General features: G+C 43.6%; 1 protein-coding gene across 5 annotated transcripts in view; it reads right to left on the bottom strand.

Annotated features, from left to right (window-relative positions):
- Window positions 1-17,072, bottom strand: part of MICAL2 (microtubule associated monooxygenase, calponin and LIM domain containing 2) — a 121,215-nt gene that overhangs the window by 60,976 nt on the left and 43,167 nt on the right. For all 5 annotated transcript variants that reach the window (XM_030240092.2, XM_030240094.2, XM_050974788.1 and 2 more), the window contains 12 exons: window positions 15,983-16,084; window positions 14,019-14,174; window positions 12,701-12,801; window positions 10,315-10,572; window positions 9,369-9,484; window positions 8,015-8,141; window positions 7,736-7,826; window positions 7,495-7,642; window positions 5,320-5,519; window positions 4,350-4,462; window positions 1,275-1,346; window positions 547-696 (listed from right to left, as the gene is read on the bottom strand). In XM_030240092.2, the coding sequence (XP_030095952.2) occupies window positions 547-696; window positions 1,275-1,346; window positions 4,350-4,462; window positions 5,320-5,519; window positions 7,495-7,642; window positions 7,736-7,826; window positions 8,015-8,141; window positions 9,369-9,484; window positions 10,315-10,572; window positions 12,701-12,801; window positions 14,019-14,174; window positions 15,983-16,084 (1,634 nt within the window). The remainder of the gene's footprint in view (window positions 1-546; window positions 697-1,274; window positions 1,347-4,349; window positions 4,463-5,319; window positions 5,520-7,494; window positions 7,643-7,735; window positions 7,827-8,014; window positions 8,142-9,368; window positions 9,485-10,314; window positions 10,573-12,700; window positions 12,802-14,018; window positions 14,175-15,982; window positions 16,085-17,072) is intronic.

Raw genomic sequence — 17,072 nt, 5'->3', positions numbered from 1 at the left:
AGCATGGGATTGTTTTTAAAATACCTCTAGTCACACTAACAACGAACCATGAAAACGCTGCACAATGCACAAATGTATTCCACTCTGCCATTCCAGTTTTGGAATGGAAATGGCAGCCAGACATATCTTGCAAGAGATTAGGTTTCCTTTTGACACTTCCTAGATTTTCCATAAAGACAGACTTCACAGGACAGGCAGTGTCCTTCATTTGAAAAATACAGGCAACAACAGGCCTTCTGCAACACTGCATGCAGCCACCTTAGACTTCCAAATAACACAAATCCTATAGGCTTGCTTCCAAGAGGTTTCTAGACACTGTAACACAGCAATATGTTATTGTTAGATGCATTAGTCAATCTATATGACTTGCATTTGTTTACCAAGTACTGAGATAAATACTTTTAATTTGCATAAAGCATGAAAGAAAGACAACCCACTCCAAACACCTAAGAGACTCCTGTCTTCCCTGGGAAACCTGCATCACCTTCCCAAGGAGAGACTACAGCTCAATTTCAGAGATGGCTTTCAGCTTCATCCCCGACCTACCTGTCTCCGCAGGATCGTATTTGAAGCATTCTCTTCAAACTTTGCCAGCAGCTGAGTTGCCATTGATCTGACTTTGTTCTGGTTCGTTCCTTCTCTGCATTCACTCTGTTCTTTCCCATTGTTTGTCCCCTGGCTTGGAAAGCCTGAAGTCTGCAAGGAAACAACAAACTGTGTTTTTCTTATGTTTCCTACGACACTTCTGAAGGGAGAGGAGGAGAGAGGTAACATCCTTTTCAGCAAAGGGTGAAAGGAAATATAGTCTGCAGTATACTAAAATGACATGTTTAGCATGCAAAAGTCACCAAAAAAATTTTTTTTGGGTCCCAGAGCACAGTAAAAGGCAACATTAATCAGTGCTGCTATTCATAAAGCAGAGTCACAAAGGTGACTAATCAGAGAAGGGCTACAAACCAAGCTGCAATACAAACTCTTCAAATACAAAATTATCTAAATAGACAATTAGGAAAAGGAAAAACAAACCAATACCTTAAATGTTCCTGTGTCAGAACAAAAACTAGTGCAATTTTGTTATTGCTCTACTCCCCACCAAATAATTAAATTAATTTAGCTCTTCTTTAGTGCACGCCACAGTAAATTCAGCATTTCAAGGGAGAGGTATTTTCCATGCCATGCTCCAAAGGCCAAACCTTGGCCCCCAGCTCCCACTGCTTCCTCAGCTCTGGTCCCACCAAGGAGCTGGACACGGGTGGGCAGCTCTGAACACCCACCTGCTCAAAGACACCAAAGAGTCCTTTCCGACGCCTCTTGTTCGTCTCATTTTCTTCTGTTTTCCCTTCAGCCTGAAAGGGAAAGCCAAAACAAGTTCCAAGGGTTACTGCAGCAATTCCCAAGTCTAGCCCAGCAGCTCCTCCCAGGAGAAGTTCCAGCCCCAGGCAGGTGAGGTCTGGGCTGTGCTCAGCCAGGCGCACACAGGTGAGCAGTGCCAGCACCAGGGGGTCTGGCTGCCCTGTCAGACCCCCCAGCTCAGCAGGACTGCTCCCCATGCAGGTATCAGGGCAGTAAAAGCTGTCACAGCACCCTGACTGGGAGCTCTCACTGGACTCCAGTGCATCAGAACACAAGCTTGTACACTGTGCTGAACAGGCCCTACAAATTGGTGTTTATCTTGCCCTCTTTCAGCCTGAGGAGTTTAGAATTCATAAAGTATTAACACATCCTTGAAGACAAAGGTTTTGCAGCATGAGTTATTCTGTGAATTTTCAGCTAGACTGCACTGTTTTCCAGAGAAGTAACAAAATCCAGAAATCCCTTACTCTTTCACTGCAACCCCCAAATCTCTCCTGAACCATCTGTCTGCATGCAGATCACGAATTCATAGCACAGTCATATTTCCTTTTCTGAGCAATTACTGGCTGCCTTAAAGGTCTGTCTCCCTCATAAAGTTCACCTCCCTGACTATGGCTCAACATTACAATACTTAAGCAACCAAACTGCTTCTTTTGTGCTCCAGCCACGCACATATTTCATTATTTTACTCAACTAGAGACTACACAAATCAGCAATACTTCATACTCAGTCTGCACAAACTTGAAAAGTAGTCAATGCTGGCAAATTTTTATCACTTCTTATAAGGTTCAGTCGTGAAGATTTGATAGGGTGCTAATTTATGAACAATAAACTATATTCCACTTATTGGCATTTGCCCATGCTGCAACTTAGTGCCTGCTCAGCCAACTTAAAAAACCCCAAAAAGGAATAAAGAAAGATCAAAGAATGCAGGCTTTTTTTTAACATATAGACTGTTTGCAATAAATCATTATGCAATGAAGAGAGTAATCCCTAACAACTTGTGGGCAAACACCAAAGGAATCAGATGACAATATTCCAATTACTTTGCTTTACTACATTGTCTTTAGAGCAGCAGCTCCGTAAAACCCAGCTCTGCACTACCTACAGTCATCAGTCTACCCAGAAAGGGTGAGCACAGAGCAGCACAATGTATTCTGCATAATAGCCTGGGCCACATCAAAGCAGAATTTGCTTGAGTGAACGGAGCAAAGCAAGATGCTGCCTTTCAGAAGTGGGGCAGCAAGGACTCTCATTACCACGCTGACAAAGAAGGGAGAGACAAAGCAACTGAATTGGCGAGCAGGACTCCAAAAGGGCTGCGCCCTGCATTGTGTAAACACCTCCATTCATTTATTAGTCTGGAGCACAGGAAATCTCAGTTCCTCTCCAGCCGGGCTGACACTCCGAGGAGAATGGAAAACATGATCCAGCTCAGCACAGGCTGCCAGAACAGCCACAGCCACCCCAGCTCCAGGCCCCGCTTCCTGGCCTCTCACAGCCTGCGCCCAGATAAGGATCCCTCCTCCAGCCCAGTCAAGGACAAACCGCGTGCCATGGAAGTTCAGTTAGCAACACTCTGCTCTCCTAAAGCCTGGACACAACATCTGATATTTATGCACCTTGATAATGCTCAGCACCACTTCCTGCAGGGGAAAGAACCCCAAAAGTGAAGGCACAGCCAAACCCCAAACTCAAGCAATGCCTTTCTGAGGAGCTGAATTCCCAGCTAGTTTCAGCTGGTTATGGCACTCCCAAGTCTGTCCTAACCCACCGTGCTTGGTTTCACAGCCCATCCATGACAGAGCTGCACAAAATGCCTCGTTCCCCAAGCTGATTTGGGAAATAACACTTCCCCTTCTCATTTCCAACCAGCTCCTGTAGTGTGAAACCAGAGGGGCCCTCCAAGCAAATCACCTCGTGCTCTCAGGTACTGCCAAGAACCCCAGCTCCTGCTATGACAGAAGGCTTATTTCATGACAGGAGGTTAACCAGAGGCTCTGTGGCTCAGTAATGGAAAGTTCTTCCCACTGCTAAAAGTCTGTTTACTTCTGCAAACAACTCATTGAAAAACAACACTATGGTCATGACAAAGGTTTTCCTTCTAAAGGAATCATCCACAAGAAAAAGCGAAGTTTGTTCTGCCTGTTTGGTTTCTCACAGCTTGGCTATCTGGGAACCATGTCACTTAGTTTTGTGTATATGTGAGGGGCAGGAAAAAATTATTTCCTAACAAGGATATTTTAAGTTACTGGACAATTGACTGTCCACAGGTTTTGAAAAAGTGTTTGCAGGATGGAAAATACTCAAAACAAAAGTCAGTGTAGGAAGTATCTGGAAATTCTGGAGAAATTCTTCAGGTGAAAAAAACAGAAATCACATTTTTACAAGACATGAGAGCAACAAGTATAAAAAGCAGTATATTAAAATACTGAGAAATGCAGTTGATGTGCACATGTGTTAACTCAGGCCTCTGCAAAGCTTCAAGGCTCTGCAATCCTTAATCACAGCATGTATGGGCATGGATTTTTATAATACAGGGATATAACAGGGCCTGTCAGTAAGTTTTCATTAATAAGTAACCAAGAGAGAAAAGTACACGGGCATGACTAAGAGATTGCTATCCCAAAGCTGCTGATCAACCTGCCCACTGTTTGTCACCATTGCAGGCTGCCTCTGTAGGAGCTGGAAAGCTTCTCTTCAGAACCCTGACAGCATCCCCAAACTGGGCAAATCACTGCTTTTTTTCAAAAAGCAGCACTCCCTCCCAATGAAGAACCTAGCATAGCACTGATTAATTGAACTGGTATCCAATAAAATGGCTGTATATTTAACTCCAGGAATACAGAGCTACAGGACTCTTTTTCTTACAAGAAGAAATAGCTCAGAAAATTATAGCAGTGTATATATAAACCCCTTATTTCTGAGCCTGAAAGTTTATTTTCATCTTTTCAGAAAAAAAATATTCACAGGGCAAGTCTTGCTTTACAACTCACCTTTGGTACTCGTTTTCTTGGTAAAGTTAAATTGATATAATTATTAAAGATGAAATTCGATGATTTTGGTGAACCAAGATCATTATTTTCTCCATTTTGCTTCTCAGCAGCATCTGTTGAAAAAACAACTGCTTAGGATATTTACTTAGATTTGTTTTTAAATAATTCTGACTAAGCCAAAGCTTTCCAGTTGAGTGCTGGCAGTAATTATTTATAAGAAACACAGACAAATAGAAGTAAATACATACAATGTAGGGTGGCTTTCTAAAAAAAGGGGGAAACACAAGCATGAATGTGCTACCAGGGAATCCCACCAACAACTAGACACATGCCCTTCATGATGTCAAGCAGCAGTTATCCAGCTGCTCCTACTCCCTGAAACCACCAAGGACCCACAAAACCTTGGTCTGCAACCAAATTCTCCCCCGTTTCCTGTGTTAAGCCTGTTGCAGGCCAGAAGGGCTCTGCTGGTGATTTGTGGGAGCAAACAAACTCCCCAACTTTGTGTGAGTTGTAAAGCTGGTGTGTTTATTACAGCTCCCTTAAAATGACATGTGTGCCTCTGGGAACTCCAGACCCTTTTTTATTCCCTCTCAAACACACATGCACGCAATTTCACAACAGGTTCATACATATTCATTCCACTGATGTCACATTTGCCACTCATTCTTCTCTATCAGGAAGAACTCCTGGGTCCTGCTCTGTCTGCCCCCCTTATCTCTGTCCTTTGGCCACAGCAGTTTCTCCAAGCACAGCTTTTTGCAAGGAGAACAGGCAGTCAGACCCAACAGCAATGTTTGCAGACCTAACTCAAAGATGTACACTTCACCCAAACCAAAATGGCTTTCTGCTCTGGAAGCTTTGCACTCTGCCTCACTGGGACAAGACTCCTGGCTGGGGAGCAGTGCTGGCCAGCAGGCTGGATGAAGGCTGCCCCTGCCCCTGGCCAGGCTCGGGGCTCAGTGCTCACCGACTGCGCGCAGAGGGGTGCCGCGGAACAGCTCGTAGAACTTGGACAGGTAGAGCACCATGCTGAGCTTGTCGGGCTCCCCGGCCGAGCCCAGCTCCTTGCCCGTGGTCACCGGGGGGATGCCGAACTCCCTCTCGGCCACGTCGAAGGCCAGCTGATTGTTCCTCACCGCGTCCTCCTCGTCCAGGGCCTCGAAGTCGCTGCGGGGACAGCACAGGCACCGCTCGCTGCTGCTCCCGCGGGAACACGCGGTGCCCCCGGGCACAGCAGCACCAGCACCTCGCTGGGTCAGAGCTACCAGAGCCTCACACAAACCCCCTCGCTGCAAACACTGACTTTGCCAGAAATGCCATTTGAAAGCTTTCTCACTGAACTGGACCCACACAAAAATATCTTTATTTATTGGAGAGATGCAATTCTTCCTCAGAAGTGCTAACAAAACCTTTTCCTTCTCCAAATACAGCTGAACTACTACAGGCTTCATCCATTAGCAACAGATTACTTAGGTTCAATTAGTTTTGTAAATCATCAGTGCTGGGAGGAATAAATTTAGGACCTCATTCTATGGAAGTAGCATATTATGTGTGTGCACACACATGCACAGGCACTACCTTTCCTTTTTTAAGGTGTTACACACACGGTTTGAGCAGGCACCTCCTGCCCAGGTCATAACTGAATTTAGCAGTGCACCAAATAAGTGCATCACACATCTGGAACTCTGTTATCCACTCTCTAATCCATTTTCTATGGGACCTATTCTAAGACTCTGATCTTTTGAACAGCTTCCAAAATTCATGATTAAAATAAACATGTGAATAAATTACAAAGCTCCAGGCAGGGTAGTTTCTTTCTCCTCACAGTGGAATGTGAGTTTTCGAATCCCCAAAGAATTTCTCCTCTTCTCTCACCCACCCACTGCCCATTTCTGGAGCTGGGGGCTGTCACTGGCAGCCACCTCTCCTGCCTGCCTAGCTTTCACCCAGCCAAGTCCTTCTGCAGGCTCATTGAATACAAGGAGCCAACAAGATCCAAACACAACATTAACTGAACAGCAGGAGGTCTGTTAGCTCAGGAAGACAAATTTATCGACTTTGCTGAGAGCAGTGTAGAGAACATGTTTTCCACAGGCAGCAAAGATTACTTTGCTTTCTGTATCCTCTCCCCCCAAAACATCCAGAATTCTAATTCTTTTAAACCAGCCCAAGGCAAAAAAAAAAAAATTGCTATTCTTCAAATCTCAGCTCTTCCTCTGGCAGAACTGTACAAACAAGCAACCTAGGTACCACTCCTATTTTTGTCCAATTTATCACACCTCATAAAAAAGTTCAATCATTCCTTTCATTTATCCACAATAAAGGGAGGTTGACAGTAATTCATGTGTGACTCCTAAGGCTCTGTAGGAAGACAAGAGAATGCATCCTCTGCATTTTGGAGACTGGTGAGAAGAGAGAGTCACCCCACTGACTGCACCCAGCAGTGCCAGCAATTCCTATTTCCTGGCACCTGTTACACACAGACCTTCTTGTATCTAACTATGGGACATTACAAAATATTCAGATGCATGGATTTGGGTCATGCAGCACTAGGACCCCAGAAAGTGTGCCAAAAGGGGAATGCTGGCTTACACTCAAGCCCTAGGGCAGTTAATTTTCACGGCCCAGCTCTTGCTTTGCCCACGTGAAAGGACTCTGTGCTCTCCTGGACACAGCTGTGCAAAACCTCCATCTCCATGGTCCAACATTTCCCTACTTGTCACAGCAACCAGTACAACACATGGAGCATGGCTAACTCAGGCTCACCCAGCATTTCTGTAACTCAGGATTGTGCTTCATGGCTGTGGTTTCGAACAGACACCAAAACCCGTCTCCAGGGATCCGGGAACACAGCTCCACACACTCCCCCAGAACTGCAAATTTCCTTTTAAACAGACACATGACTCCCACAGACATGATAAATCAGAGGGTTCAAAACCCTCCTAGCTCTTTGAAAGCACATCTATTTCATTCTAAACAGCATGCAGGGACATACAGAAGAAACAAAGCACACCCTGGCCGTGGTGTGCACGTCCTTGCAGGAAGCAGCCACAGAAGGGGACTGCAGAGTGGCAGGGCTGCTCTGGTCCCACACTGCCCTTTGCAGATGCCTCACCCGAGGAGCTCCTCAGCTGTCACTCACATGAGGTCAGGCCTGAAGCGATGGATGATGGCACACAGAGCAAGGCCACTTTTCCAGGAGCTGCTCAGGTCAGTGACATTGACGTTCCGGTATCCCTCCGTCTGCTTCTGGCACCATGTCAACAGCTTGTTAGGCCGAATGTCTGACTCTGCAGACAGGGGAAAGCAAACCTTCCAGTCAGCTTCTGCACGCTCAGAAGGCCACAAATGTTAAGCCACAGCAAACAGGAGATGCCACTTACCCTGTCTTGTGAGGTTCACTGATCTTCTAACGGAGCTCACTCTTTCAAGAGGACACTGCTGCAGCTCATTGGTAACATACAATTGCCTCACCTACAGGGAAAAGCAATCCCCAGCATAACATCAGACAAAAACCCAGTTTTGTTTCCAGGTTACCTTTATCAGCAGCTGGTTCTAAGTTAAGGAGTCCCCTGAAGATTTTGTTTACGCACCCCTTGCAGCTCTGTTTACCCTTGATAAAAAAAGAAGTGATTTCACAAGCAAGCCTCTGAAGTACTGACCTGGTGAGGTCGAACACAGCTCGAGTTCAAGTTGGGGTATCTTGTTCCCGGGTCAATGGTGTACTGGTCAAAGTTCTTATTAATGTTTTCAGGGGTCGTCTGAGGCAAGAGTCGATAAATGCTCTCTCTTGCAGAGGAAAAAGATGAAAGATTTATGTATTAAAATAAATATTTATTTATAAGAGAGCGGGGGTTTTTTGCAGCTGCCTAAACTTTATTTTGGTTCCGCCAGGATAAGTGTTACGGACCAAATGCAGAACGCATCCATCCCATTTCCTATCCCCACTCAACAGAAGGATGCCAGACAGAAAAAGGACAAGATGGACACTTAGAGCTTATACCCATATTTCCCTGAGGCAGGAACTGAGCCAGAAAAAGGAGAAAAAAAAAAAAAAAGGAGGTTACATCATCTAGTCATCTGGTTTTGCTTTAACATTCACTCAAGAAGTAACCTCTTTACCACATAACAGCACTAAATCCTGTCATCCTGCAATTCCTATAACCACCACAGCTTTCTTTACTATGCTGTTCAATTTTCCATTTGGGATTAGGCCATGTTTGAGTCATCCCACAGGCTTCTGTCTTAAAAATTCCCAAAGTGCAGTAGTTAGTAAAGCTCCTGCTTGCATTCCCACAACCATGACTCTTCCTATTATGTATCTGCCCCAAAACAGCCTGGGCAGCTGTAGCACAGCAGGGTGGCTGCCAGCAGGACCTAAGTCAGCAACTTCAACCATCAGACCATGGTGACAACAAGACTGCTGCTGTACTTAGCAACAGATTTTCTTGCTCCAGTCAAAAAAAGTTTCTGGTGCAGCATTATAAAATTCTCCACATATTTATCAGCCTAAAGAGAACACCACTATGCCAAAATGCAGAGTTAAAATCACAGGGACCAACTCTGAAAGCTGTTGCTGTTGAAGAATTTATTTAGACTCCTTTCAGGATTTTTTATTTTATTTTTATGATTAAAAACCAGGTGTTCAGATGGCTGGAGGTCCGGGGGTTTTTCTGACACAAGGTCTCTTTGGTCTATTTCTTTAAGGATCACACTTAAGTGACGCAGTGATTAGGGGTTTAAATCAGTGATTTAAACCCTGATACCATTTCTCCTGGTAGCATTCTGAAATGCCCTGCCTTCTAGCCCTGCTGTGGCTCCTGGGAAGGCTGGAAGTGCTGGGGAGCAGCAGCACTCACCGTTCAGCCAGGATCTCCAGCGGGGGCTTCCCCTGCGCCCCGACAGAAATCAGTGATTTAAACCCTGATACCATTTCTCCTGGCAGCATTCTGAAATGCCCTGAGCCTGCTGTGGCTCTTGGGAAGGCTGGAAGTGCTGGGGAGCAGCAGCACTCACCGTTCAGCCAGGATCTCCAGCGGGGGCTTCCCCTGCGCCCAGCCCCGCACCATCCACGCCGTGTCAAAGGCAGCCAGGAAACCTCTTGCACAGCCAGTGCCCATGGGCCAGAAGGGCTGCAAGGAGCAGGGACACATTAGTTCTTTGCATTTCTTAAGCTCCTACTACAAAAGTAACTTGCAATGTGAATTTGGAGCCCAGGGTTGCATATTGTCTTGGAAAAATAGCCCAGAAAGAGTCAAAATGCAACACAGGCAGCAGCACTTGGAGGTTTTAAATGTGCCTCTCCTTTAAGTCTTAGGCAGGGGAAGAAGATTACTTTTTTCACTTTTTCCTTTTTTTAAACTTCTATATATAAAAACTAATTCCTTAGCCCCAAAAGATATAGGCTGAGGAAAAAAAAAAAAAAAAAAGAAGACTCAAGAATTATTAAAGGGGGAAAAAAAACCAAGATGTCCTTTTCACCTCCTGAATTTGCTTTGGACTGTTCTTTTCAAATGCCTCAGGCTGTCAGCATGAATTAAAAAACAAAAGTTGCAGCATACACTTTTCACTTCAGAGAGAAAAAAAGGGAACATACTAAGGCAAAGAGACTGCAATAATAATTTGGATCAAGCTTTTGTCTATGATGGAATTCAGTAAAATTATGCCATGCACCCAAGCTGAGGACACAGAGCTCACAGTTTTCAGACAGAAACAGAACTTGCATAAAGCAAAATGGGATCTCAGCCACAGGCTGCCAGCCAAGCATTAGCTATGACAAGCTATGGCATAATAAAGGAGAAAAGAAAAAAGGGGGGAAAAAAATCTATTCCAAAGAAGGTACCACTGTTTCAGGACATGTAAAAGAGGATATTTTATCCTGGAGGCTAGATTGAATGGCTGGATTAAGGAAATAAAGTAAAAAAACCTGAAAATACTACTTGGAAAGCATTCCAAGATATACCTCAAGCAAACTATCTCCAACGAGAGCCACCAGGAGCTGATGTCTGTGCCTCTCTCTCACCAGTGCAGCGTTTTCAGACGCATACATGGAGGTAAAATCAAACATTGCTACATCTGGCTGGCCATAATGATTAATTGCAAAATCCAAGGAAGGCAGCTGGTAGTTGGTTGCAAAGTCAGCAGCTTCTCTGGCGTAGGACAGCAAATTGCTCTGGTTCACATTTTCCCCACAGAGCAGCAGCTCGGTGTCAACGGAGTCCTGCAAGGAGAGGAGGATGTGGGATGAGAGACTCCAATACCCTCTCTGGACTGGAACACTGCAGTCTCACAGCAGGACTGGGAGCCACACACCTCACAGCAACAAGAAACAAGTGACACTTGTCATCTCCAAAAAGCCAACCACAAGCACAGGTACTGCCCCAGACAGAAACCCTCCTTGCCCACACTGAACCAGCAGCTTTGTTTGCAATGGAAGATTAGAGCTCCTCCCAGTTCCTTGGTTATGTGGTGCTTTCAGCACATTACTTCCCTCCCATCAAAAGATGTCATCCACATCACTGCAAAGCTTTCCTGCACTCGTGCCCCCCACCTGAAAGCACAGGGGAGCAGAAACACTGGTGCTGTAACACGAGGGGCTCAAGGTTTGACCCAACATCTCAGGAACAACACCACGTTCAAACCTGGGCTGTAGCAGCTTTTCTGTTCATTTCTGGGCCATCTTTCCCTTGGGCAGAGTGGTAAAGGACCCTGCCTTTACAGGTCATCCTCCTTAAAGGCAGTGACTGTTAATGAGGCAGGTTCTATTTCCAGCCTAATCGTGGATGAGACCCTTAATCACAGATGATACCACAGAACTGCTATTAGCCCAGTTGCACCAGACACACTGGGCTGCTTGATTTTTTTTCCACTCAGAGCTGAGTAGGTCAGGAAAACAGCTCTGATGAGCCACAGCTGCTGCTCCTCTGCTCCAAACTCCCCCCAGATCCCCTGGGACTGCCCTCACCTACAAACACTAGCCCCACAGTCTCAGGGCCTACACATATCAGTAGCGATGAATCATCTTGAAAACATCATCTTAAACAGACACCTAGTTCTGGAAATAGACACAAAATCACTGAAAGTAAAGAGCATTTCAGAAAACTGCTTGAAAGGAAAAATACATGATCAATATTAGTCCCTCCATTTCCAAGCTGTTGTAACTTCAAGTGGGGTTGAAGTAATCTAGTGAGCCCAGAAGGAACTGAACCCAATGTCATAGGTGATCTTTTACAGTACCACAAGTATGTGAAAAATGCCATGGAGCTTTTAAAAATTTATTTATTTAATTTAATTTATTTTATTTTGTGTTACTTGATGCATTTACAGTACAGGTGAAGTTACTTGCACTTACTAAAAACGAAAAAGAAAAATGAAAGAATAAAGAAGAAAAAAAATTGCCTTTGTTTGAAGAAAGCTTGAGGCCAGTGAACTCCAGGAGGTAGAAGATGATGGGTTTGATTTACCAAAACCCATTAACTACAGTTTAAGTTAGGATGCACAAAAACTTGATATAATGCTTCCTGAACACCATCCCCTGCAACTCTTGCAAACTCTAGTGGCATTGCATTTAGACCAAGGGGTTCCACCCTGGCTGGTCATGGACAGCAGCCCTGGCCTCCAAAAGGGCAGGGAATCATGGCACTGGTCCCATCAGAGAGCCAAAAGCCCTTCTGTCAGTTCCCCACAAATACTTCCTTCAGGAAATTACACTTGGCTGTTTTGGCACTGCCTTACTTTCCAAGAAAAATTGAACTCCTCTGGGTTTCCAGAAAAGGAAATTTAAGTGGTGCCATAACACTTCCTAGAAACAAAAGAAAATAAACCCTATATTTTACAGAAGAAGAAAAAAACAAAAAAAGAAAAAAACACCTCAAAATCACAAGTACCCCTGAAAGGTCAGGTCATCATGTTTATAGACTTTTTCTATCATGTTTCACCCACTTTAGAAAATTTACAATTTAACCTAGGGCAGGTTTTTACACTTCCTTATTTGCCTGGTAAAACTGAACAGAGTTGTGCTAAGTTAACTCTCAAATAATTGAGGTTTTTATTTTCTGCTGAGATGATCCCACCACCTATTTCCAAGGGGAGTCAAGATCCCATTTCAGCCAGTTTCAAAACTGATTAATTTAGGAAGCATTGTTTACAGTTCTCTGTTGAAACTTTGAGCTGACTGAAGGGAAAAGCAAATCCTAAAAACGTCAGAGTAAGATCCAAGTGGCCTGAGCTTGAATGAAGTGATTAAGTCCATAAACACCCTCTCTAACATCCAGCAATGTTTAAGCAGATGTTCACACTTACTCTGTGCCAAGTCAATAAAATGGGGTTTGACCAGCATTTTTACATACGTTAATAATCACTCCTTTGTCCAGAAGACTCTGCTTTTTTGCTGTCATCACAAAATAATGGGTGCTGTCTTTATAGTAAACGATATTCTCCAGGTCAATCCCTGAAAAGAGAGACACACTTGTCACAAACACAGCGCCCTGCCCGTGTCACTCACTGACAGAGCAGGACTGATCCCAGCAGGTGCCTTTCCTTCTCGGGCTGCATCCCCTCTCCCAGCTGGGATGAAGGATTAGGGGGCAGAATGCTGTGAAACAAAACAAGAGAGGACACTGGTTTCGCCCTGTCGCTGTACACGAAATAACACGACGTGGACACGCGGCTCCTCCAAGGAGAAAAGAGAATTTTAAACTTCTGACTCCAGCATTTATAGATTTCCAAAAGTGACAGGGGATTGAAGGGTGGCAGTGCCACCTCTCCAATAACACTGGAAAAACCATCAGTCCATCAAATTTCTCCTCCCCAGAAAATAACGCAAAACAAGTTATTTACATAAAGCGTGTGAGAAAGTTTGTTGCGAGAACGTAAACGTGAGAAGGCTTAGAAAAACTCAAAAAATCAGGGTGGCATTGCCCAACAGCAGTTTTTCTCAGCACAGTTTAAAGTTATTTAGCATTTTTTCAGGGAACAGCTAGTTAACTACAGAATGAGCAGTTCCTTAGGTACAACTGGGTGCCAAGGGAGCAAAGTGTATTTTGGGTTGTTAGGGCTCTCATATTGGGTCTAACCAGGGGGTTTGGTTTCAATTATAACAGTAATTTTTTTAAAAATCAGCTGTAAATCAAGAATAGAGTTGATTGTACTGACAGTGAATGCAACTATTCCATTAAGATATATTTCACAGTTTATATTTTTAGTATTTATGGCAGATCTAGGTCTTGTCAGTTTATCAGCTCCACACATCAAAAAGCAAGAATGAACTCCTCCCAGAAGGGCAGAGACTTTTTCAAAGGGTTTAAGCCGTTCAGCCTGTGAACGGATAGAAACAAAACAAATCATGTCTTAAGGGAAAATCTCTGGGCCCTGAAAATGCTCTTCCAAATTTGTTCAACATAGCAGACATTTTTGCAGTTGAGAAAAATCTAAACACTAAAACAAGCCATGATGTGGGCAACACCCAAGCTAAAAAAATATCCCACTGTACCATAAATGGACACCTCCATCTGCGAGCTTCTGACATCAACAATATTTTATCACTTGGAAATTTTTTACCCAGATTATTCAAAACTGATGTTCCCAGTAACAAGAGGGTGGCCTGGCACATAGAGTTCCCCTGCTGCCTCTTGTATTTGGTAGTGGAAAAAATGAGGATGCACTCACCCGTTTCCTCTTTCAGGTCCTGGAAGAACTTCTGATTGAAGATGAAAGCAACCCCACTAATTTCTTCTACCTTGGCTTCTGCAGTTGTATTTCTGTTTATAAAATTGGCAGTGATAGCTATAGCCAGCTTCCCACGAAATTCCTTCCTCCTGAAGCCTGCTGAGCAAAGACAGGAATTAAAACCACTGCTAACTTCAGACTGGACTTTCAGGGAGGGTCAGCTCAAGGCAGCTCAGTGTCTTTCCTGTTCTTCACCAAACAACGTGCCATCAGTAGATTCCACCATGCCTCCAAAATTCCCATGGATGGAAAGAGTCTTTTCTCCCCATTTTCAGCTGCAAAACTAGAGCTGCACTGCATTCAAGGTCAAGTCTCATCAAAAAATGGTTGGGTGGGGAACTAAGGGAAGAAGCTCAGGAAAAACTATGACTAAAGAAAAACGTGGTTTTGGCATGTCTGGGAAAAGAACAGGTCAATTTCAGTGGAGGGAGACATTTTTAACATGCTAAATGGCAAGTTAGGTGTTTGTTATATAGGTAGTAAACAGCTCTTGAAAAAATATGCAAGAGATCAGCAGTCAAAAGCAGCAGAGAATGACGTGAAAAATAGAAACCTCTGTAGCAGTGCTTAGGTGCACACACTACCAGCTAATGAGATTTTCCACAGGTATGTGGAATTGAAAAATATTCAGTGCTATATTACCAAGGTGAGACCAACTGAGAAGCTCCTCACTCCATCTTTGCTTTCACTTTTCACTGAAAAAGCCCCCTGAGCCACAATCTTGCAATCACACATTGAAGTTTTTCCATCTGTACGTTCCCCTCATCTGTAACTAAGTTATGAAGAAGGACAGAGGATCCTTAGTGTATTTTTGGCCCACTGCAGATGACATCATATGAATATGTTATTTAATAACAAGAAATAAACTGGTTATGGATTTTGGCCTCTGTCCTTCTTGACATGCTCTCGTTATTTCATTGGGATAGATTTGATATGACAACACCAGCTTCTGTACATATCCTCAGTGCACCTTCACTCCCCCAGATCCTGCTATGGTGATAAACATTAACCTCCTGATACAGTCTGGAGGTCAGGTAAGAATAATTAGGTTTTGATGGTACCTGACTATTTAAACAGTGTTTTATGGGGGACAGCCAGACAACAGTGTAGGGATATTTCCAGTACAGCATTATAAGGAATTAACTGCAAGTACATTGTAGTTGGCAGATAAAAGAATAAGCAGTGAAGCCAATAAAGAAAAGGAAAAAGTGTACTTAGAGAATGGAAAGTAGCTTGGATATAATTAGAGTTAAAAGGGAAATACATAATTAAGTAAAAGGTTTGTTCCTGTGATGCAGGAGCAGCTTAGCCAGTGTCTCTCTAAGAAACACAGCTCAGGTGGTCTGAATCCTCAGCAGTGACTCAAGCTGAGGAAACATTCACACCCTCTACTCCCACAAACCTTAGAGCTATTCATTATCTTTTGCTATTGTTCCTAAAGGAGCTGCTTCTGACGTTCAGTCTCATTTACAAAGAAGCAAAGCCTCTGTTGCTGTCATTAAATACCTGGCAGTCACCTTTTGGTCATGAGTTCAAGCACACAGGGCAAATTCACAGCACAACAGCAAAGGCTATGCCATTCCTGACCTATATCTTGTCAGCTTCCTTCAAGTTAAATCATCCTGTAATTACTTAACCTTGAAGCAAGCCCAATGGCACCACAATGCATTCTGCAGGCAGTGCAAATGCACCCAGCTCAGAAGCAGTAATGACATTAAATGTCCTTTACTTTGAGCTACGACTTAACAACAAACCCAAAAGGCACCACACAAAACAACAGCTTTCACACAGACTGCTGTGGATTGAAAGGTAACCTGCTGCTTTGTTTCCTTCTTTGCTCTGGCTTTCAGATCTTTCAAGGTACCCTAAAGACCAGTAATAAGGCTAAAAACACATTCACCCACCTTCCAACGTGTTCCTGCGGCCATCTGCACCAATGATAACATCAAATTCATACTCTGACAGAGGGTGATCCATGGGGAGGAATTCAGCTCTCCAACCCATCTCTGAAAACACAAATAACAGTTATTAATTCTTCAGTATTACAGCAGAGAAGTGATTTCAGAGTCTGAGGAAAGGGCACTGATAAAGATAAAGGGTGCAATTCTCATTCTCTGGATCACCTAATGCAGTAGCTTCCTCTCAGAGCCACACCACAAGAAGATGCTCAAGCACTTGATTCTCACAGAAATAACCCCACAGCCACCTTACCAGAGCAGTACATACATGGGGCTACTGCAAGGAAGAGCTGGCTACTAAAAGAGGAAAAATAGCATTCCATCATCAGTGCTTTTAATTGTCTTCTAAATAGAAATTAAAGGGAAGCATACTCACAAAGCTAAATTTATTCTTTTTACAAAGCTCATTATGTGGAAGTGTTTGTACTGCCCATGTTTTAAAATTATATATACTTTAACTTCTTAAACTAATATACCTGTTCTGCTGTCTCTGTATGACCCTTTGAAGAGACACCCCAGAGTTTTAATTAAAATTTAAAAATATTTTAGCGATACTACATCCAAAAAACTAATATAAAAATAAAATCAGAGAATTAGAAATCTTTTTCTTTTGTTTAAAAATCTTGCATAAGAATGCTGATAAGACTCTGTGTGCCAGTGGGAGTTATATCAAATGTGAATGCAAAAACAAGGCCCTGGGCACTTCATCCATCCTCAATATTTATATTATCAATCAAAATCTGTTTTTGCAAGAAGATCCCGAGAAGCCACACCAGACTCCCTACAAAGCCTCAAACACATGCCAGAAGGCATAGTGCAAAACCTCAGCTTCTCAGCCTGGGCTGTGTTTTAAGATTTATCAGTGCTCTGTCACCCTGATACTCATCACGCCTGTAACTGCACAGAACAAGGCTGGCTGGGTAAGAAGGGCAAAACACTCTTGATTTCTTTAAACAGTGTGTGACTGCCTTGTACAGCTTCACGGAACACCTGGCACAAAAAGAAGCTGCTGTGAGCAGAATGTGTTATGATAAAC

The sequence above is a fragment of the Serinus canaria genome, chromosome 5, assembly GCF_022539315.1.
Source record: "Serinus canaria isolate serCan28SL12 chromosome 5, serCan2020, whole genome shotgun sequence".
Taxonomy (NCBI): domain Eukaryota; kingdom Metazoa; phylum Chordata; class Aves; order Passeriformes; family Fringillidae; genus Serinus; species Serinus canaria.
Note: the sequence above shows the minus strand (reverse complement) of the source record. Positions and strands in the feature narration are given on the sequence as shown.